Source organism: Podarcis raffonei, chromosome 17 (genome assembly GCF_027172205.1).
Source record: "Podarcis raffonei isolate rPodRaf1 chromosome 17, rPodRaf1.pri, whole genome shotgun sequence".
In the NCBI taxonomy this organism is placed as follows: Eukaryota; Metazoa; Chordata; class Lepidosauria; order Squamata; family Lacertidae; genus Podarcis; species Podarcis raffonei.
This window is the reverse complement of record NC_070618.1, coordinates 33,365,493-33,387,338: the sequence shown is the minus strand read 5'-3', so window position 1 is coordinate 33,387,338 and position 21,846 is coordinate 33,365,493. Positions and strand designations below refer to the sequence as shown.

General features: G+C 47.7%; 1 protein-coding gene across 1 annotated transcript in view; it reads right to left on the bottom strand.

Annotated features, from left to right (window-relative positions):
* The window catches only part of SH2D3A (SH2 domain containing 3A), a 29,638-nt gene that overhangs the window by 5,330 nt on the left and 2,462 nt on the right, over positions 1–21,846 (bottom strand). The window contains exons 2-8 of the mRNA XM_053371505.1: positions 16,916–17,082; positions 13,405–13,518; positions 11,048–11,463; positions 8,860–8,957; positions 6,108–6,670; positions 3,580–3,695; positions 1,277–1,448 (exon numbers count right to left, since the gene is read on the bottom strand). Of these exons, the coding sequence (XP_053227480.1) occupies positions 1,277–1,448; positions 3,580–3,695; positions 6,108–6,670; positions 8,860–8,957; positions 11,048–11,463; positions 13,405–13,518; positions 16,916–16,921 (1,485 nt within the window). The 5' untranslated portion in view covers positions 16,922–17,082. The remainder of the gene's footprint in view (positions 1–1,276; positions 1,449–3,579; positions 3,696–6,107; positions 6,671–8,859; positions 8,958–11,047; positions 11,464–13,404; positions 13,519–16,915; positions 17,083–21,846) is intronic.

The following is a 21,846-nucleotide window of genomic DNA, read 5'->3' as shown; positions in this document are numbered from 1 at the left end:
AAGCAGAGTCAAACTTCCTGGACCAGCTACCAGCACAGACTTCTGTGTCACAAAAAGACCTGGGCGACTGGCCTGGTAACCCACAGAGCTCTGTTAAGGATATACAGCAGGGCAGGGGTCAGCAACCTTTTTCAGCCATGGGCCAGTCCACCATCCCTCAGACCATGTGGGAGGCCGGACTATTTGGGGGGGGGGGGGAAATGAACGAATTCCTATGCCCCACAAATAACCCAGAGATGCATTTTAAATAAAAGCACACATTCTACTCATGTAAAAACACGCTGATTCCCAGACCATCCGTGGGCCAGATTGAGGAGGCGATTGGGCCGCACCCAGCCCAAGGGCCTTACGTTGCCTACCCCTGATATACAGGATGGAAATGTGTTAAATCCACACAAGGGGGTTAATAGGTCTGTATGCAAGCTTCTGCATAACAGCCAGGGCTTCTCCTATATTCACACCCTGTGGTTGGGCAAATTCAAATTTGATCCCTTTCATTGGCATTAATCTGCACATTTTTTTCTGAGCCCAAAACCTCTTGGCCTTGAATGGCAAGTTCAGGACCAAAATAAGGGCTAGCATTATCAGCATGTGCAGATTTATTGAGGTACAGTGGTACCTCAGGTTACATATGCTTCAGGTTACATACGCTTCAGGTTACAGACTCCGCTAACCCAGAAATAGTGATTCAGGTTAAGAACTTTGCTTCAGGATAAGAACAGAAATCGTGTTCCGGCGGCGCGGCAGCAGCGGGAGGCCCCATTAGCTAAAGTGGTGCTTCAGGTTAAGAACAGTTTCAGGTTAAGAACAGACCCCCGAACAAATTAAGTACTTAACCCAAGTACCACTGTATAACTTTGTACATGCCATGAGCAGGGACTTTTTAATGAAACATCGGAAGAATTCAAGAAGGATGTTGATAACTGGGGTGAAGCCTTCCCATTCTGAGGAAACATGGCTCTGTTAAAATATCCACACTCTCATGTTCTAAAGCACATTACACCCTTCAGTGATACTTGATTTTCAGATGAAAGTGGTTTGAGGGGGAGGAGAGATCATGACAGCCATCTAACAGCAAGTCAGGCCCCCACAACGCACAAAGTGCGAGCAGGGCTGGCTTTTCCGAAGGGCCACGCTTGTCCGTGGCCCACTACACAACCCTTCTGGGCAAACAGCTGCTCCACAGCCTTGGCTTTCCATCCCCTGCAGCACATCCCATGACCAGAATGTTGGCAAATGCCTTACTGTTCATTTCACTCCCCTACTCATCTCTCACCTGCGGCAGCTGCAAGGCTTTCATCACAGCAGAGAGGGCAAAGAGGTCCCCCGCTGTCTTCCACAGCTCTACCGCCAGCTGAATGATCTTGTGCAGAATGGCCGCCCGCTCAGCTGGGGACCCTGTGCAGCCTAGGATGTCCACAGCGATGCCCAGAGCGATGAGGTGGTGCCTGAGGGTTGGCAAAGGGGGAATCTTGAGACAACAGACAGGGGTCGCTGCTGCCCTCAAAACAAACTCTCGCCCAGAAGCAATGACAGATTAATTAGAGTTTTATTTTGTCCTCCCATGAAATCACCACGAGGGGGTGCTGCACCACAGAAAATGGACATCTTAAAGGTAAAGGTACCCCTGACCGTTAGGTGCAGTTGCGGACAACTCTGGGGTTGCACACTCATCTCGCTCTATAGGCCGAGGGAGCCGACGTTTGTCCGCAGACAGTTTTTCTGGGTCATGTGACCAGCATGACTAAGCCACTTCTGGCGAAACCAGAACAGCGCACGGAAACACCGTTTACCTTCCTGCTGGAGCAGTACCTATTTATCTACTTGCACTTTGACGTGCTTTTGAACTGCTAGGTGGGCAGGAGCAGGGACCGAGCAACAGGAGCTCACCCTGTTGTGGGGATTCGAACCGCCAACCTTCCGATCAGCAAGCCCGCGTCCCTTTCTCCCATCTTATCCAATGCTAAATGTGTTTGAATATACCCATAATTCAGGAAATCCCTAATCCCATCACCTACCAGAAGAACAACAGAATTTTATACTACTGCTGAGTATTCAGATAACATCACAATCACATTATATTGCAAATCCTTGCAAACACAGGAGCAAATTCTTGGGGGCTGAGGTCCTTTTGACACCCCCCAATAAAATATTTGAGGAGGTTGCCCCCCAGCAATGTTGATGGGCATTGCCACTCAAATGGTGTGTGTGCACATCATGTGATTATGTGGGGTGGGGCTTACCTCACCCCCCCAAATATTTTATTCAACTTGGCACCCAGCTTGCAAGTTAGGCAAGCAGGATTATTCCCCTATTGCAGCTGTGGGGCTGACATTGAGAGAGTCTGCCTAAGGCACCACGTGAACTCAGAACCAGACACACCCCCAAATCCTTAGCCTCTTAGCCACTCCACCGTATCACAAAGGTCTAGCATAAATTTTAATAAGTAAACACTCCAAACTCAGGAGCACAGCAGCAGTTTTGTGGCAGGGAGAGGGCTTGAGGCCTGTCTCACCACCGCTCCAATTTCAATTCCACACCTTGAGTTTCCCACCACAAATGTTTCAACTCTCAAGGCTTTGAATTTTGCACGTGTGATTTCTAGTCTTGGGGGAAACACTCAGGTTTTCAGATTAGCCAGGATCGCATCACAGCCCAGGTGTGAAACTCAACATGGTGCATATAGAGGATTGTGCTACTGTTTGTTGCTCAGACTATTCAAGTGAATACAGTCAACCAGTTGCCAAGCGGTAACCTCTCACTGAGTAGTTACAAGATCACAGTGCTAAGTTAGCTATTTATTTGGAGCTCTGTCTGGCCAGAGGCTGGGTGACTCCCCGTAAAAACCCTCCAGCTGGATTTTCCCTTGCTGGATTTCCCACTCAAACATGTTTCCACTTGGCAAACAGCTCTGCATACGCATCTCAAGCCCTAGAAGGAGGAAAAATGCAGCCAACAGACACAAAAGTATTTCAGGGCCCCATGAACACGTAGCCTAGGAAAATTCTTTTCCGCCTCCCAATACATTCATTAGCAGTTTACAATTTCCATACTGACTTGGTTGCCCCCTCCGCACCCGCTCGTTCTCACACACACACACACAAACACACAGAGCAATTGCATGAGCCACAAGCAACCAACTCCTGGGGTAGCTGTGGTCATCTTAGGAATGTCACCCTCCCCTCTTGTGGGGTCTGCTCCATAAAAGGTAAAGGGACCCGACCATTAGGTCCAGTTGCGAACGACTCTGGGGTTGAGGCACTCATCTCGCTTTACTGGCCGAAGGAGCCGGCATACAGCTTCCGGGTCATGTGGCCAGCATGACTAAGCCGCTTCTGGCGAACCAGAGCAGCGCACGGAAACGCTATTTACCTTCCCGCCAGAGCGGTACCTATTTATCTACTTGCACTTCGTGCTTCCAAACTGCTAGGTTGGCAGGAGCAGGGACCGAGCAACAGGAGCTCACCCCGTCGCGGGGATTCGAACCGCCGACCTTCTGATCGGCAAGCCCTAGGCTCTATGGTTTAACACACAGCACCACCCGCTGCTGCTCCATTGCCCACTCCCAAATGTCAATACCTTTCCAGCAGGTCTTTCCGCAGCTGATGCCCTTGAGGGAGGGTTATGAGTTCCAGACCTGAGCTGACCCCCATCGCCCGCCGCTGCTCCTTGGACACTCCAATGATTCTGGCAACCTGAAGAATAGAGGAGCACATTTTGGGGAAAGGGTGAGGGAATTGAGGCAGCCAACAGCCACCCTCCCTCCATTCCGCTCCCCAGGCTGGTTTCCCTTGTGGGCTGCCACAGATATCATGCTTCCCACCTGAGGTAAACAAGCATAAAAATCTGCTTTCTGTGACTGGTAGGTGCACAATGAGAATTGCTCAGGTGGGCACCCAAGAACTAAACACGAACACAATGTGGTAGTAAAATCATCATTTTTGGGACCCAGCGTGTGAGAACCTTCCCTGGTCCATTAGAGCGAGGAGGGATCAGGCATTTTAGGAATCAGAACATTTCTTTGAATGTTGCACTATGTAGGAATGCAAAAATGCAACCCACATGCATTTTTTTCCATTTAAAAATGAGTCGGCCTTCCCCACATCGCTTCCTATGGACCACTCCTGCTCTCTGTACAACACAGCTCCAATCTCATGGCTCTCCATTGCCTTCATAAGGCTTTTTAAAACTTCACAATGAATCTCTGGCTTAAAAGCAAACCTATCTCTTCAGAATGAGGCAGCTTTATTTTGTTAAACCAAATTAAAACAGTGCCTTAAATAGCATGTGTGCAAGAATAAGCAAGAGGGCTGAAGGAAGAGAAATCTTGGCTCCAAAGCTTTCTGCTCCGGATTTATTCATTGATTTTAAAAGAAAAGTAAACCTCCACCTTGTCATGTTTAGTTCTCAGGGCAACACCATGCATCTCTCTCTCTGTCTTGAGATGTACTAAAGACAAAGGTTAAGGTAAAGATAAAGTGACCGACTCTGGGGTTGCGGCGCTCATCTTGCTTTATTGGCCGAGGGAGCCGGCGTACATCTTCCGGGTCATGTGGCCAGCATGACTAAGCCGTTTCTGGCAAACCAGAGCAGCGCACGGAAATGCAGTTTACCTTCCCGTCGGAGCGGTACCTATTTATCTACTTGCACTTTGACGTGCTTTCGAACTGCTAGGTTGGCAGGAGCAGGGACTGAGCAACGAGAGCTCACCCCGTCGCGGGGATTTGAACCGCCGAACTTCCAATCAGCAAGTCCTAGGCTCTGTGGTTTAACCCACAGCGCCACCCGCGTCCCTAAGACAAAGGTTACCTACCTCTTAACCAAGGCAGGTCTCATCCTTAATTATTTAGATTATTATACTTTTACCACCTAGAATGGACTCTGAGTGAGCTTCAGAAGGATAGCTGTGTGTCAGTCTGTTACACTAAAAACAACAGTGTCTTGGGGCATCTTGTAGGCCAACAAAGATATCAGCTTTTGTGAGCCACAGAGCAGTTGGTCACATAAACGATGGTCTAGCCAGTCGACAAAAGCTCTTGGCAAAGTCCATCTGTCAGTTTTTTAATCATCTTAAAAAGAGCGAAAGCTTTCCAATTTATGCTTATGGGAAGAGAAGAGATTCTATTTTGCATTTCACTGAAATGTCCGGGAAAATCCTAATGTATAGCAATCCATGTCGAAAGTGTAGATTTTGAGTGGGGGAGGTCAACAACTTTGGGCAAAAATAGAACCACCCCCCAGCTTAGAATAGGGCTGGGTGATATATGGCTATATCACCCAAAACTGGTTTGAAGTTGACATCATGATATCATTTTCATAATTTCTGACCTGGCAATATATTGCAAATCATGGTGTGTGTTTGTGTGCGCGCGCTATTGTAAAAATCACAATGTGGGAAAAACTGTGAAGCCAACCAATGCCTCTCCATAGTTCCATTCTCATTTCAGATATTATGATGTACAGTGGTACCTCTGGTTATGTACTTAATTCATTCCGGAGGTCCATTCTTAACCTGAAACTGCTCTTAATCTGAAGCACCACTTTAGCTTATGGGGCCTCCCGCTGCTGCTGCGCCGCCGCCACACGATTTCTGTTCTCATCCTGAAGCAAAGTTCTTAACCCAAAGTACTATTTCTGAGTTAGTGGAGTCTGTAACCTGAAGCATCTGTAACCTGAAGTGTCTGTAACCCGAGGTACCACTGTATCAGTATATTGAGATGTTTAGCTGGTGATATACTGCAATACTGAAAACCAGATATTGCCTAGCCATGATACTGAGCTGGAAGCCAGCTCTCCTACCTAGATTTAGCCCCTACCCCATTGTGAGAAGGGGAATCCACCCCCCCAACCAAAAAAAACCCACCTCCTGGCCGAAATATTTTGAGAACCAGCCACAGTGGTGAGGCAGCAGAGAACATACTACTGATCAGCATTCAAGTCCCTTCTCAGCAGTGAGCTCTCAGAACAGGTTTGGACAAAACCAATCATCTATAAAAGGCCCAAAATGTGCCATACTTGAGGTGGCGGCAGGAGATCACAGGGACGAATGGTAAAGTGAAAAGTTGTTGTCGTGTTTCTCCCGCCCACCTGCCGCTGGTCTCTCTCACCTGGCAATCTACCTGGAGAATGTGTAGGGCAGTTGCCCGGCAGTCGTGCTGAGCAAACAGGTCCTTGAGACGTTTTAGGGCGCTGGGCTCCAGAGGTTTGTTGTCAGGGGCCAAGAGCAGCGACTTGAAGTGGCGAGGCTGGAAGGAGGAGGTGGTCTCTACCAGGGGCCATTCGAATTCTGGCTCCTCGGCAGCCTCCGCCGTGGGGGGGAGGGTAGAAGGTGCCCCGTCCGTGTCCAGGAACCCAAAGGACGTCTCTGTGATGTAGGCCTGGCCCCGCCACCGTTCTTCCTTCCGTAGACGTTCCACATGGCTCCCGGGGCCTTCGGGAGCCTTGGGAACCAGTTCGCAGTAGTCGTTCACCAGCATGGACGGGGCCCTCAAAGGTTTGGGTGGAGCCTTGGAGTGGAGCCGTCCCTCAGAGCCGCTCAATGGTGGACCTCCCAGTGGGCGAGGCTTCAGGGCATTGGGCCGCAGGACAGGGTCGCTGCCTGTGCGGAAGGCAGGAGACAGGGGAGGGAGCTGGCACCGGTCCTGGGCTCCAGGTGATGTTTCTGGGCTACCTGTGGGTCAGAAGAAAGAAGAGGCGCTAAGTCCACGCAGCGTCAGGGACTGGGCAGAGGAGGAATGGTGGAGACCGCCTGCCCAGCCTGAACCTTCCAGAGAAGACGACAGTTCAGAATTACAACAGGGGTTTGAGGGGGTGGAAGATGAGGAAGATGAGGGGGAAAGTAGGGAAATAATGGGAGAGGAGGAGGCAGAGACGGAGCAGCTGGCTGACACATTATCACTAGAAAGCATTCCAGACCCGCCATCTCCCAGAACCTGGCGAGCCTTAAAAGTAGAAGAGCAAAGGGCTCAAAAGCAAAGTGGCCTCAGCGTCACCTGTAGAAGAGATAACGAATGAGGAAGTGGGAGAGAAGGAGGGTGGAGATTGACCCAGGACAACGTCATTATTCCAAGAGGCTACATTCCCAAGCCTTTCTCTGTAAATATTGAATAAAAAGTAGATGGTAAGGACTTTTCCTTGTCTTATCCGTTCCTGGCAGGGTGGATAAAAATCAATTTTTTAAAAAAAATAAAAATCAATTTTTTAAAAAAATTAATTGGTTTTTTTTAAAATTTAAATCGGATTTTTTTATTTAAATTAGATTTTTAAAATACAATGCTTTTGGATGAAAAATCTTTCTAAAGATAGTTTTCTATTTAAGTTACATTATAGTCCAAAGGCTATTCATCAGGAAATAAGGATTTGTTTTAAGTTTTTCATCTGTGCTAAAACTCAGTCTAAGTTTGCTTTTTTAAAAAAAACAAACTGTTTAACCACATCAATTAACAAACATGGATACATATGCTGTAATGTTATTGTTTTAGTTAAATAAATTGTTTAAATTGTTATTAAGGAAATGGTTGTTTTTCTCCTTCCAATAAAGTACAGCAGAAAAGTTTTCCAAATATAAAGTTAACTTACTAAATCTCACAATAATTTCATAATTATCTGTCTATGTATTTCGAAGTCTTACTGACTAGTGATTTAAATCGTGATTTAAATCGATTTGATTTAAATCAAATCCACCCTGGTTCCTGGCAACCGGCCGTGGGGGTTGGTTCCTCTGCAACCTGGCAGGCAGTAAGCTCCAACTCTCAAATTAAGCCCATCAAACCCGGGTCATCATATTAATCGTTGGCCAATGATGCTGATATTCAAATATCCAAATCTGGGTTATCGTAGAGCTGAAACGATGCCCACTGCTTTACCCAGTCGGAGCATGAGACTCTTAATCTTAGGGTCGTTGGGAAAAGATTCCTGCATTTCAGGGGGTTGGACTAGATGACCCCAGGGTACCTTCCAACTCTAAAATTCTATGATTCAGTGACCCAGCTGTCCTTCTCGATTGGCACCCATTCCAGCAGCAACAATTGCTGTCCTCATATACCTCTTCTAAATAAATAAGCAAAACAGCCCAAGAAGGGCTGTTCTTCAAAGTCCCAAGATTTACAGCCTAGGAGAAACAATCCATGATTTACTCTGGTTCTGAAGTGTGGTTTGGATTTTTTGTTGTTGTTGTTACTGCTCTCAACCCATTAAAGCAGGACCTTTTTGGGTTGTTGTTTTTTCATTGGCAAATTCCATGATTTTTGAACAGAATAAAAATCTCTCCTTTTGCATGAAAAAATAAAAAGTGAAACATCATGGCTATTTTCAAGCTGGATGACAGAAGGTAAAGATAAAGAGGTTAAGGACCCCTGGACAGATAAGTCCAGTCAAAAGGCGACTACGGTGTTACGGCGTGCATCTCACTTCAGGCTGAGGGAGCTGGTGTTTGTCCACAGACAGCTTTCCAGGTCATGTGGCCAGCATGACTAAACCGCTTTTGGTGCAATGGGACACTGTGACGAGTGCCAGAGCACATGGAAACGCCATTTACCTTCCAGCCACAGCAGTACCTATCTATCTACTTGCACTGGTGTGCTTTCAAACTACTAGGTTGTCAGGAGCTGGGACAGAACAACAGGAGCTCACCCCATTGAGTGGATTCGAACTGCCAACCTTCTGATCAGCAAGCCCAAGAACAACTAGATAGTGGAACACATCCCAGAAAGCTGATGAAAACTTAACAGCTTGCCTCTTTTAAGTCTAGTAATAACTGCACTGAACTTTTACCATTGCTTCCCCACCTCCAGCATTACAAACAGAAGCTGCCTTGTGCTGAGTTGCTGATCTTCAGCCTACCATCTCCACGTCACTCACCTGTCAGCAAATTGCTGTCCGACTGGGCACCATGCAAGGACGGCTTCCGATCCAACTGGTCTAGACTACTGGGGTCACTTCCACTTCGATCTTTTGTCCTGGGGGGGGGCAGATAAGAGGGAAATGACTGGCTGACCAACCCATTCCAGCCCACCAATGCCACCTTTCAAAAACCTGCAGAAAAGCCACTTGAATGTGTGGACCAGCTGCCAGATAATGCTTAAGTAAAGGTAAAGGGACCCCTGATCATTAGGTCCAGTTGTGACCGACTCTGGGGTTGCAGCGCTCATCTCACTTTATTGGCCGAGGGAGCTGGCGTTTGTCCGCTTCCAGATCATGTGGCCAGCATGACTAAGCTGCTTCTGGCGAACCAGAGCAGCACACGGAAACGCCGTTTACCTTCCCGCCAGAGCGGTACCTATTTATCTACTTGCACTTTGTGCTTTCGAACTGCTAGGTTGGCAGAAGCTGGGACCGAACAACGGGAGCTCACCCCGTCGCGGGGATTCAAACTGCCGACCTTCTAATCGGCAAGTCCTAGGCTCTGTGCTTAAGACTCACATACAAATGGAAATCACACTGACAAGGCTTCAAGAGCCACAACGCAAGGCAGGTCAATTCACACATTTATCTCATACTTGGACAGAAGGGAGGGGAGGAGGGAGTGCGCATGCCCAAGGCCCTCTGAAGCACTGAACTATGGTTTGGAATTACATCTGAACGAGACCAGGGAATTGCTCACAGCTATTTAGACGTAGGTCTAAAAGTGGTGCTTCCTCCAAGTTGGCCTGCTTAAATCACGGGAACTTGTGGCTCTCCAGATGTCATTGAACTGCAACACCTATCATTCACCCCTAGCCATTACTATTTTTCTAGAAAAATACAACGCCTTCGTTCTCTTAGAATGGCAATGGTGTAACATTATGTTTGCTGACTGGGAGCAGTTGTGGACCACCGGTATGAAATTTACGGCATGTATTGCCTTAAAGGAGAATATTATGAAAATGATCTACAGGTGGTACATGACCCCAGTCAAGCTTGCAAAAATTTATCACCTGCCTGACAACAAGTGTTGGAAATGTAAAGAAGCTGAGGGAACATTCTTTCACCTTTGGTGGACATGCCCAAGGGTTAAGGCTTACTGGGAAATGATATATAATGAACTCAAGAAGGTATTTAAAAGTACCTTTCCTAAGAAACCAGAGGCCTTTCTTTTGGGCATAGTTGGCCAATGGGTGCCAAAGAAAGATAGAACATTTTTTATGTATGCAACAACAGCAGCAAGAATACTTCTAGCTAAGTACTGGAAGACACAAGATCTACCCACCGTGGAGGAATGGCAGACGCAAGTGATCGACTATTTGGAGATGGCTGAAATGACTGGCAGAATCCGTGACCAGGGAGAAGAACTGATGGAACAGGACTGGAAAAAGTTTAAGGACTATTTACAAAAATACTGTAAAATCTTTGAGTGTTAATATGATGTGGGAAGTGAAGGTAACAGGGTTTGTGTGATTTTGGTTAAATGTGAATGAAAAGAAGAATGTTAAAAAGGATATGGGGTGATGAACAGAACATTATTATGTCATATTATATAAGATGAGGTATGGACTAAAATAATGGAAAATTGGGACATAATAATTAGAATATAAAATTAAGTATGGTTTAAATAAGGCTTTGAACTTGCTGAATTTGATTGGAATAAAGTGGAACACAAAAAAGGGGGATGTGAGGAGGTCAAGACAGAGGGGCATGGAACTTTATAAATTCAAGAAAGTGGGTTTTTCTTTTTTCTTTTTTTCTTTTTTTTTCTTTTTTCTGTTATATATTTCTGTTTTTTTTTTTTTGATGTATCTGTTTTTTATATGAGCTTTATGTATGGAAATGATACTTTTTTGAAATGATGAATTCTTTTGTTTTGTAAAACCTTAATAAATATTTATTTAAAAAAAAATAGAATGGCAATGGTGCCCACTTGAGAGGTGCCAGAACTCACCTGAGAGATGCTGGAACTGAGTTCCAGCTGGGGGGAAAAAGCCCTACCCGTAACCATTGGCCACACTGGCTGGGAATGGGATTTGGGAGTCCCATTCGGCACTGGCTTAGATTCGCACCACAAGAAAGCCATGCCATGCCCAACATTGCAACCTCCCCCAAGACAAAACTCCCACAGTAATTGTTTGCTCACCGAAGCAAGCTCCCGTCTCCCGTGTCCTCCACATCTGCAGCTGCACGGAAGCTGAAGCGCCGAAGGGGCACCCTGCCCGGCCCCGGGGGTTGGCCAGTGTCACTGTACCGCTCCTTCAGCCAGCGGAGGGGCACGCTCCTGTTGACAGGCCGGGACACCACGGCTCCCGAGGCGTCCGAGATGGCCTTCTGGTTGCCCACGTAGAAGCGCACCAGGGCGGGCACGTTGTCAAACTGCTCCTGCTCAAACTGGAAGAGTGTGCGGGAATAGCCCTTCCGGGGACGTAGCACCACGCGGATGATCTTGAAATGCAGTGCCTGGCCGCCCCAGCGGCACGACAGGACATAGTCGTCGGAGCTGGACCGTGAGTCACGAATGAGGAACTCTCCGTCATCCTGCAGCAGAGACTCTGCCTCCTAAGGCCAGAAAGGAAAACAAGGGAGAGAGAGAGAGAGAGAGAGAGAGAGAGAGAGAGAGAGAGGAACTTAGTTTGCGGTTGGAGGTGGCCGAGGGGAGAAGGAGCAAAAACAGTGTACAGTGGTACCTCAGGTTAAGAACTTAATTTGTTCTGGAGGTCCATTCTTAACCTGAAACTGTTCTTAACCTGAGGTACCACTTTAGCTAATGGGGCCTCCTGCTGCTACCACGCCGCCAGAGCACGATTTCTGTTCTCATCCTGAAGCAAAGTTCTTAACCCGAGGTACTATTTCTGGGTTAGCGGCATCTGTAACCTGAAGCGTCTGTAACCTGAAGTGTCTGTAACCCGAGGTACCAATGTAGAAAGAAAGGAGGGTTGTCTAGCAGGATCCAAGGAGTCAGTGTGGAGAGGTACTGCAAGTCCATCAGCAGGAGACCAAATCTGCTACAGGACACTCATACCTTTGACAGCTACATCAATCTCCCTTCTGGGCCAGATATATGCACCCATCAAAACTCTTCCCTTCCGGACAACTATTAAAGAAGAGAACCTTGCAGCTACTGAACGCAATAAGCCCATAGGGCAGTCGTTTTCAACCAGCGTGCCGTGGCACCCTGGGGTGCCTTGAATGATGGTCAGGGGTGCTGTGGTGTCAGGGAACTGCCATCGGAACGAGAGGAGGAGGAGGGGCTCCACGACGATGCTGGAGAGGGGCCAAGTAGGGAGAGAGGCAGGTCTCCTGTTGGGGAAGAAATTCAGCACGACACCAGGGATGGAGGGGGGCCAATGGGGGAAGCGGAGAGCAGGCTCAGGGACTCTTCACTGGACACCAGCGGAGAGAGCACAGGTCCTCCACTACCCACGCCCACCCTGCGCAGAAGGCTTCCGCGCAGGGAGGCTAGGAGGAGACTGGGCGTCAAACAACTTTTATGGTGGAAAAGGTTGAAGAAATGCCCACTGTCGGATTCTGCCAGCGACTGAGCAGCCACGAAGTGAGGGGCTGTCCAGCCAGGAAAGGTTTAACCAGGCCACCTACCCAGGAGTGGCGGCGACTTACGCACGAGCAACCCCATAACCATTAGATGTGGGCAACACTGGCCTCTGTCCCTCTTTCTTTCCCTCCCTCCTCTGATGCCCTCTTGCATGTCTCTGCCTCCCAAAGGCTTGCACAGCTGTTTGTTGCAGCAGACTTGGCTACAAGCTCTGCAGGCGGATGGTGCCTCTGGTGGGGGGGGGGCAGCTTACAGACCAGGGGCGGCAGCAGTGGCTGCCCAGAGGACTCCTAAGCAGAGTGGAGAGGAGGCTGGAGGAACCCTCCACAAAGGGAGGGTGTCTGAAAGAGAGAGGCTGCCAAAGATTGAAAACCTCTGCCATAGGGAATCCACAGTGGGAAGAGATTTTATCAGGCGTTGTACTAGCTGGCTGCTTGGGTCCCTTCTAACTCTACAATTCTATGATCTCTCCCCCCCCCCCTTTGAGAGGACATGGAATTTGCAGCTTCCGCACACTTTGGAGGCACAGAACCATCTTCATCTATGATTTCAACACCACTGTGCATGCTCTCTGTGCTGAAACAGCTCCTCCTCTTTGTCCAAACTTCCGAAAGGGGCAATGAGGATTAAGGTAGCTTTGTAAAGGGCTTTGCGTTGAGCCGGACAGGCATTACGAGTAATACTATCGTGCTGAATTCAACTACATTTTCTACTGCATGTTATTGTTTCATTCAGCTGTGAACCAACGCAGAGGACTTAGTTGATGGATGGGAGAGAAATGGAACAAGTAATCATGAATACATTGGGAGAAGCAGACCTTCGCCATTCAGAACAGTTTAGGGTACTACCGGCAGATTTCTACACTTTCCAAGAGTTAAAAGACAGTCCCAGGAAAGCATTGTTAAGTTCTCCTCCCGCTCACTGCCACAGTATCTGTGGGCTATTACCTGCCGTGGCAGACAGCCGTGGTACCAGGCGTGGCTGCGAAGTTGCTCAGGGTCCAGTTTCAACTCCTCTTCCAGCTCCTTCCTCAGCTTCTCACCAGCCAGTTCCATATTCTTCTGCTCAGATGCCAAGTGATTTAAATTGGAGCAAGAAAGAAGGAGAAGGCATTAACCAGGCAAGGGGCACAAGACATAAAACAGCTGCTAAGCTGCGTATAAGAAAATATTGGTGTACAACGTAAACAGTCCGCAATGTTAGTCCAGGTAACTCGTAGCTTACGTGCATTTAAAACCTGTGCACATTCAGCTTTACATGCTTGGCAAAAAAATATTTAAAAGGGGGTCAAAAGCAGGTAAAAAAGACTTTGGCAATCTCACCACCCTTGAAGGCAATGTGTTTTGACTATACACAATTTTGGCTTTGCCTGGCAACCCCTGCCTAAGTTGAGAGTTGCCTGCATAAGTAGATTCCAGCAGTGCATATTGGTTGAAGTGCCCAAACTAGGACTGGCAGATCCACTCAGCCTTGGAGCTCAGTGAGTGGCCTTGGGCGAGTAACTCTCTTATGTCTCTGTCGAGCCTACCTCACAGGGTTGATGTGGGGATTGAATGAGGGGGAGAATCAGCTGCACCATCTTGAACTCTTGTGGGATATAAATGGGGGGAAAGCATTACAGAAGACAGTGGACTGTGGTAAACAAAAATTGCCCTTTTCCCTTATGGAATATCCAAGAGCCCATATAGAGTCCTTACATAGGTTCCCTGTTGGTAGGAGAGAATAACAGAGGCCAACCAGAGAATATTGAGAAGCAAAGCAGCTTGATCTTTATTGATCTGTTGCAACAGGGTGCTCCCCTCACCCACAGGAGAGGAGGAGGAACCCAGAAAAATGGCGCGCAAGGCCTTATAAAGACTTTTGAAATTGCCACCCTGTAGATCAAGACCACCCCCAGAAACATCATACATACATCACAGAAGGGGTGTAACCTAAGACCACCCCTCAGATACATCATACCTACATATCAGAAAAAAAGGTAAAGGTACCCCTGCCCGTACGGGCCAGTCGTGTCCGACTCTGGGGTTGCGCACCCATCTCGCTTAAGAGGCCGGGGGCCAGCGCTGTCCGAAGACACTTCCGGGTCACATGGCCAGCGTGACAAACTGCATCTGGCAAGCCAGCGCAGCACACGGAAACGCCGTTTACCTTCCCGCTAGTAAGCGGTCCCTATTTATCTACTTGCACCCGGGGGTGCTTTCGAACTGTTAGGTTGGCAAGTGCTGGGACCGAGCAACGGGAGCACACCCCACCACGGGGATTCGAACCGCTGACCTGACGATCGGCAAGTCCTAGGCGCCGAGGTTTTACCCACAGCGCCACCCGCGTCCCTCTATCACAGAGGGACTGTCCCCTCCATCACAAAAAAGGCGGTCTTAAAACAGAAATTTGAATGTTGTTTTTCTGCTGTCATTGTTTATCTCCTGTCTGGCAGGTTACTTGATTAGATTGCCTGGGGAGCCTGGCCAGTCTTTTGTAGTGATAAATACTTAGTTCCTGGGCCATGTCACAGGCTCACACCCTATTCAAACACAGACATACCCTTAAGCCAGGATTTGTGAAGGAAAAGACAATGGGGAGGCTTTTCCACTTTGACCTTGCAGAGAAAACATTTGCTCAGTTTAGGAATCAAAATGGCTTCAGGTCAGTCTTCCTGTGCTGATCTATGTACGGGCTTGGTTGGTACACTTATGAACATTTTAACATATATCTAAGACCTCAAAATTCCTATCACAGGACCAAACACAGTGTACACATTCATAGTTGTGATGCCAACATGCTCTGCAATGTTGCAAGAAGGAAAAGAGGTGCACTCCTATCCCCTCCATTTCACAGGGTACCTGCTTGGGACAGGTAAACGTCTTGGGTTGGCCCTGCAGGAGCAGTGGGGGGGGGGGGAGATAACAGCCAGCAGCAACCTGGAGCCATGACAACCTACCAGAAAGAAACAAGCACTTTCTCCTTCTGGAGTTGTTTGCCTAGGGATGGAATTAACCATTAACAGGAAAGGAGTGTTGGAAAATAAAAGCAGTGCTGTCTTCAGAAGCCGGCTCAGTGCAGGTGAAGAAACGGAAGCCAAAAAGGCATGACATGAATCCCTTGCCCAACAAGCTGGTCAACATTTTCCAGCTAAAATCACCTCTCAATCTTAAGGCTGCTCGGCCATGATCAGTAGCGCCATTGTTCATAGGAATCTGAAAGACCGTTCCGTTCTGACCGGGGAAAAAGAGTTGCCAACCCAGCCAGAAAGTGCATTTTCAAAAGTCTCCTAAACATTTCCCCTCCGAGCAACATTCTAGCTGGGTGCCCCCATTGTACCACCTGAATTAGAACCTCAATTAGAGTGTTTCTGCTTCCAAGAATGCAACAGTGCAGACTCTGATGCTGCCCCACCCTCAAACCCAATTAAATGGGCTTCATTGTATCTGCACTCTCTCTTACTTGGAAGTAAAGCGCTGGGATCCCTTGACCAGTGTTAGAAACTCAGGTATATAAGCTAATCGCCAAATGGCACCTCTTAAACCTGGGTTACGGTCGGCACAACAGAATCTCTAGGCAGGTTTTTTGCAATGGAACTTACTGTTATTATTATTAATTTTATTTCTATACTGCTTTATATTTTAAAGGGGAAAAAATCTCAAAGCCATTTACAACACATTAAAACAGGGGTCAGCAAACTTTTTCAGCAGGGGGCCGGTCCACTGTCCCTCAGACCTTGTGGGGGGCCGGACTATATTTGGGGGGGGGGGATGAACAAATTCCTATGCCCCACAAATAAACCAGAGATGCATTTTAAATAAAAGGACACATTCTACTCATGTAAAAACATGCTGATTCTTGGACCATCCGTGGGCCGGATTTAGAAGGTGATTGGGCCGGATCTGGCCCCTGGGCCTTAGTTTGCCTAAAGGTAAAGGTACCCCTGCCCGTACGGGCCAGTCTTGACAGACTCTGGGGTTGCGCGCCCATCTCACTCAAGAGGCCGGGGGCCAGCGCTGTCCGCAGACACTTCCGGGTCACGTGGCCAGCGTGACAAGCTGCATCTGGCGAGCCAGCACAGCACACGGAACACCGTTTACCTTCCCGCTGGTAAGCGGTCCCTATTTAGCTACTTGCACCCGGGGGTGCTTTCGAACTGCTAGGTTGGCAGGCGCTGGGACCGAGCAGCGGGAGCGCACCCTGCCGCGGGGATTCGAACCGCCGACCTTTCAATCGGCAAGCCCTAGGAGCTGAGGCTTTTACCCACAGCGCCACCCGCGTCCCTCTTAGTTTGCCTACCCATGCTCTATTCTCCCTATTCAGATACAGAAGCTCATAGCCAAACAGTTTTGAGTCCCGCATTTTCTAGCAGAAAGGGAGCTTAACTCACACTGAAAGGTACCATCCAAACACTTTCCCTGGATTTTTCTTGAGGAATGCATTTAAAAAGGAAATAAATAAGTAGAAAGTGCGACATACCATCATCTCCTAATAATGGCTTGTTGAGGAAACAACTTCTCCAGTGGTAGATGTGCCTCTATCTCCTCCAGAAACATTGACAATTTGCACGGAAAATGACTTCTGACCGGTTCCCCATTCACCAGCTTCTGAACTGCCTTCCAGCCTGCCGCCACTGACTCTACAGCCTGCATTAAAAAAAAAACACTTCCTTTTAAAGGGGCAGGAAAGGTGATGACAAGACTGAGGTTATAAACTCACTGAGGGGGAGGAAACCGATGTCACAAAAGTGTGTCACACACAACCAGAAGTCCCCTCTGAACTCATCCACCTCAAGGGCGGGGGGGGGGGGAGAGAGAGAGATTAACACACTGGCTTAAAAGAAGATTAAAAAAAAGAAATTCCAGAGGATCAGTACAATTTCACCTCATGCAAGGAAGAATTGAGTAAGTGGAGTAAAGAGAATGAGGAAAATGGAAGCAAGAAGAATTACCGACGGATGGCAAATGAAATTAATGGACTATGCAGAATTAGATAAATTAACAGGAAGGATTCGAAACCTACGGGACCAGAGATTTTTAGAAGACTGGAGTAAATATTTGAACTATCTGAAAAGCAATTGTAATAAACAGATTACACTAATAGGACTGCAAGAAGTTCTGTATGGAGGACTATGTAAAATATTGCAAGGAAGACTATGGAGAGAATTATTAGTTAATGATAATTAAAAGTAATAGAGAAATTAAGAAATGTAGAACAAGTGATAAAGAACAGAAAATCTTCAGAGGTTGTTGACAGAAGTCTAAAATATTGTATAAGATAAGAAGTTATGTTGAATGATTGTTGGAAATGATATGTTAAAAAAACTAATAAAAATGTATATTAAAAAAAAGAGAATGAGGAAAAAACGTAAGAGGCTTGCAGCAGATACTGGGAATGGTTCTTTTGCTTCAACAGACATGGTGAAGGTGGCAGAATTGACTCTTTCTGTCTACAGTGGTACCTCAGGTTAAGTACTTAATTTGTTCCGGAGGTCCGGACTTAACCTGAAACTGTTCTTAACCTGAAGCACCACTTTAGCTAATGGGGCCTCCTGCTGCCGCCGCGCCGCCGGAGCACGATTTCTGTTCTCATCCTGAAGCAAAGTTCTTAACCCAAGGTACTATTTCTGGGTTAGTGGAGTCTGTAACCTGAAGTGTATGTAACCTGAAGCGTATGTAACCCGAGGTACCACTGTAATTTGATTCAGCAAGAATGGCTCCAGCCAAAATAAACTCACACGCAAGCCTGAGGCATCAACCTGGAATGCTAGGGGGAAAACAACTGAATTAAATGGCCCTGCGCCCTGATTGGAAGGGATGCCTTCTTACAAACCAAAAAGCAAGACACGAGATGCGGAAGGGGGAATGGTGCATCTAGCTTGCCTACCTTGCTCTGATCTTAGAATAAAGTTATCCAGGAGTCTGTCACTAACAGATAGATGTGAATAAAGGAATCCAAAATCAAGACCCCCTCCTCACATGTACACACACCACCATGTGCGCATGCACAGCCAACTTTGCCACTGCCAAGCTAATAGGCACAACAGTCAGCTCCACCAGCTGGTCAGAATCAACACAGAAAGAGGCCAGGGTGAGCCACACAATAGAGAGGAAATGCTCCCGTCCAGTGGGTGCTTCCCCTTCCCCCCCCTCAAGCTTTTCGTGCATTGTTCCCAGCATAGGACCCACACAAGCAACAGCTTTGAAAATCCTTGCAAAAGCAGCTTGACTTACGGAGGATGGCCAGAGGCACAGACAAACAGACAGACAGACAGACAGTGTCAGGCCAGGTGTGTTTTTTTCCTGGAGAGCACTTAAAATCTACCACCCTGTAGATTTCCACATCAGGCACAGCTGATACATAACCACAACAAAACCTGTTTGAATACACCCAGAACTCCCTAACTCACTCACTCTCACCAATACACCCACCCCACACTGAAATCTTCAGTGCCTTCAAAACAGCAGGTTACTGAGTGCCCCAGAGCAGCACCCCAGATCACCAGGCTGAAAATAGCCACAGCAGCACTTACAGCTTCACGCGGACCCCCAGAGGGAGATCCAGCCATACCAAGCCAAGTTTGATTCCTGCATTGCAGGGGCTTGGATAAATGACCCTTGGGGTCCCTTCCAACTCTTAAAGGTAAAGGTAAAGGGACCCCTGACCATTAGGTCCAGTCATGGACGACTCTGGGTTTGCGTCGCTCATCTCGCTTTACTGGCTGAGGGAGATGGCGTACTGCTTCCGAGTCACGTGGCCAGCATGACTAAGCCGCTTCTGGCGAACCAGAGCAGCACAGAAACGCCATTTACCTTCCCGTCTGAGCAGTACCCATTTATCTACTTGCACTTTTGACGTGCTTTCGAACTGCTAGGTTAGCAGGAGCAGGGACCGAGCAACGGGAGCTCACCCCGTCGCGGGGATTCGAACCGCCGACCTTCTGATCGGCAAGTCCTAGGCTCTGTGGTTTAACCCACAGCGCCACCCGCGATTCTTTAATTCCATGGGGAGGGTGGCTATTTCTCACCAGGGTTTGACCATTGATTCCAAAGGCGTTTGGTTCAAGAATAATCTATCCTGAAGACAAGGAAAAGAGAGACATCCTTCCTATAACCTCAGGTGCTCTGTTGTGTGTGTGTGGTTTTTTTTAAAAAAATGATCTGTAAGTTCATCTGGGAGCCCTTCTGAATGAATGAATCAATCAATCAATCAATGAAATGTCCAGATGCATCCCTGACCTTTGTTCTCCAAGGTCCCCTTGCTGCCTCAAAAGACGCTGCCCTCTATGCCTAGTACTATTTCCAGAACACCTACACAACAAGTTCACCTCTCTTCCTTCTTTCTAATCCCTCCGCAAAGCACAATTTCATAGAATCATAGAGTTGGAATAGACCACAAGGGCCATCGAGTCCAACCCCCTGCCAAGCAGGAAACACCATCAGAGCACTCCTGACATATGGTTGTCAAGCCTCTGCTTAAAGACCTCCAAAGAAGGAGACCTTCTCCGTGAAGCCTTTGGCACAGCCCCCTAATGTCACATTTATTAATTTAAAGCATTTTACTCTACTCTTCCGATTGACACTAAGCCTATGTAACTAAGCCTGTGTAACTGCATATTCCTCCCCAGTTTCCTTTTCGTTCTATCCTCCCAGTGTCGCATTTAAATGAGAATCCTTTTAAGGCAGGGCCCTGACCATAAATAGCAAATAGCTAATTATACCTCCAAACCACAACCACCTCAACTAGAGGGCCTTGCAGAGGCGAAAACAGTGGTTCCCAAAGTGGGGAGGGGGTGTTCCGGGGGGGAGCAAAGAGGCAAGTGAGAGGCAGGGGCCCCTGGAGGTGTCATTGCCCATCAGCCTCTGAAAAGCTGGCATCACTGGATCAAGTTCATTAACACTGCTGAATTAATCAAACTAAGTAGTTTAAATTGAATTTTGAATAAATGTGCAACTGATTGTCACTGTTTTGAATTTTACTGCGTTATTATCTTCCTGAGTGGGTTGTGCAAACTTCCATTCTGAAATATTGTTTTTATATGTTAAGGAGCACTGCACACGGATGAGTTTATGGAAGCAAGGTGCGCGAGGGTGGCCTGAAAAAGCTTGAGATTCTATGATTCTAAGTTCCCACACCTCATAACAGGAGGGTTTGGGGTGTCATCGTCTTAAGAGCACCATGAGTCATTTCTTCTTCTTGACAAGGCAGAAGCACAAAAGAGAAGACACTTCCCCAATTTCGTTATTTATTATCTCAGTCGTTCCACGGTTCATTGCGGTCACGGCCCTGATTGCGGCTAGCTGAATAAGGTTCCCGACACAAACTGTGCCACTTCACTGATATGAATTAACACGGGTGGCGCTGTGGGTTAAACCACAGAGCCTAGGGCTTGCCGTTCAGAAGGTTGGCGGTTCAAATCCCCGCGACGGGGTCAGCTCCCGTTGCTCGGTCCCAGCTCCTGCCCAGCTAGCAATTCAAAAGCACGTTGAAGTGCAAGTAGATAAATAGGTACCACTCCGGCGGGAAGGTAAACGGCATTTCCGTGTGCTGCTCTGGTTCGCCAGAAGCAGCTTTGTCATGCTGGCCACATGACCTGGAAGCTGTAAAGGAGCGCTGCAACCCCAGAGTCGTCTGTGACTGGACCTAATGGTCAGGGGTCCCTTTACCTTTACCCACTGGCCACAAATATTCTTCCTTGGAATCATAGAACTGCAGAGTTGAAAGGGACTCCAAGGGACATCTAGTCCAACCCCCTGCAATGCAGGAAGCTCAACTCAAGCATTCATGACAGATGGCCATTCAACCTCCAAGGAAGGGGAGTCCACAACCTTCCGACTCCCGGATGAGTCTGTTCCACTGTCGAACAGCTCTTTCTGTCAGAAAGTTCTTCCTGATGTTTAGCCAGAATCTCCTTTCTTGTAACTTGAGGCCATTAGTTTGTCTCCTACCCCCCAGGGCAGGAGAAAACAAGCTTGTTCCCTCTTCTTCCCTTTAGATATTTGAAGACGGCTGTCATATCTCCTCTCAGTCTCATCTTCTTCAGGCTAAACATACCTAACTTCCTCAACCGTTCCTCATAAGGCTTGTTTCCACACCCTTGATAATTCTGATCGCCCTCCTCCAAGTCATGCATAAAGACATTGACCAACCAAGGGGCCAGGACAGAACCCTGCCGCACCTCACTTGTCACTTTTTCCCAGGAGGATGCGGATCTTGTTCAGCTTTAGCTCTCAGCTTCCTCTTAAAAACTGAGAGCCACTCCAGTCAGACCAGAGTCATGCCTTTGATTCCTAGAAGGGAAGGAGTCACCAAAGACTAAGAGTCTGTCTGCAAATCACACTCTCAGACCTAGAAAGGCCTCAGGTCCCAGACTCAACTGGTTGGGATTTCTTGCAGATGAGGGAAAGGCA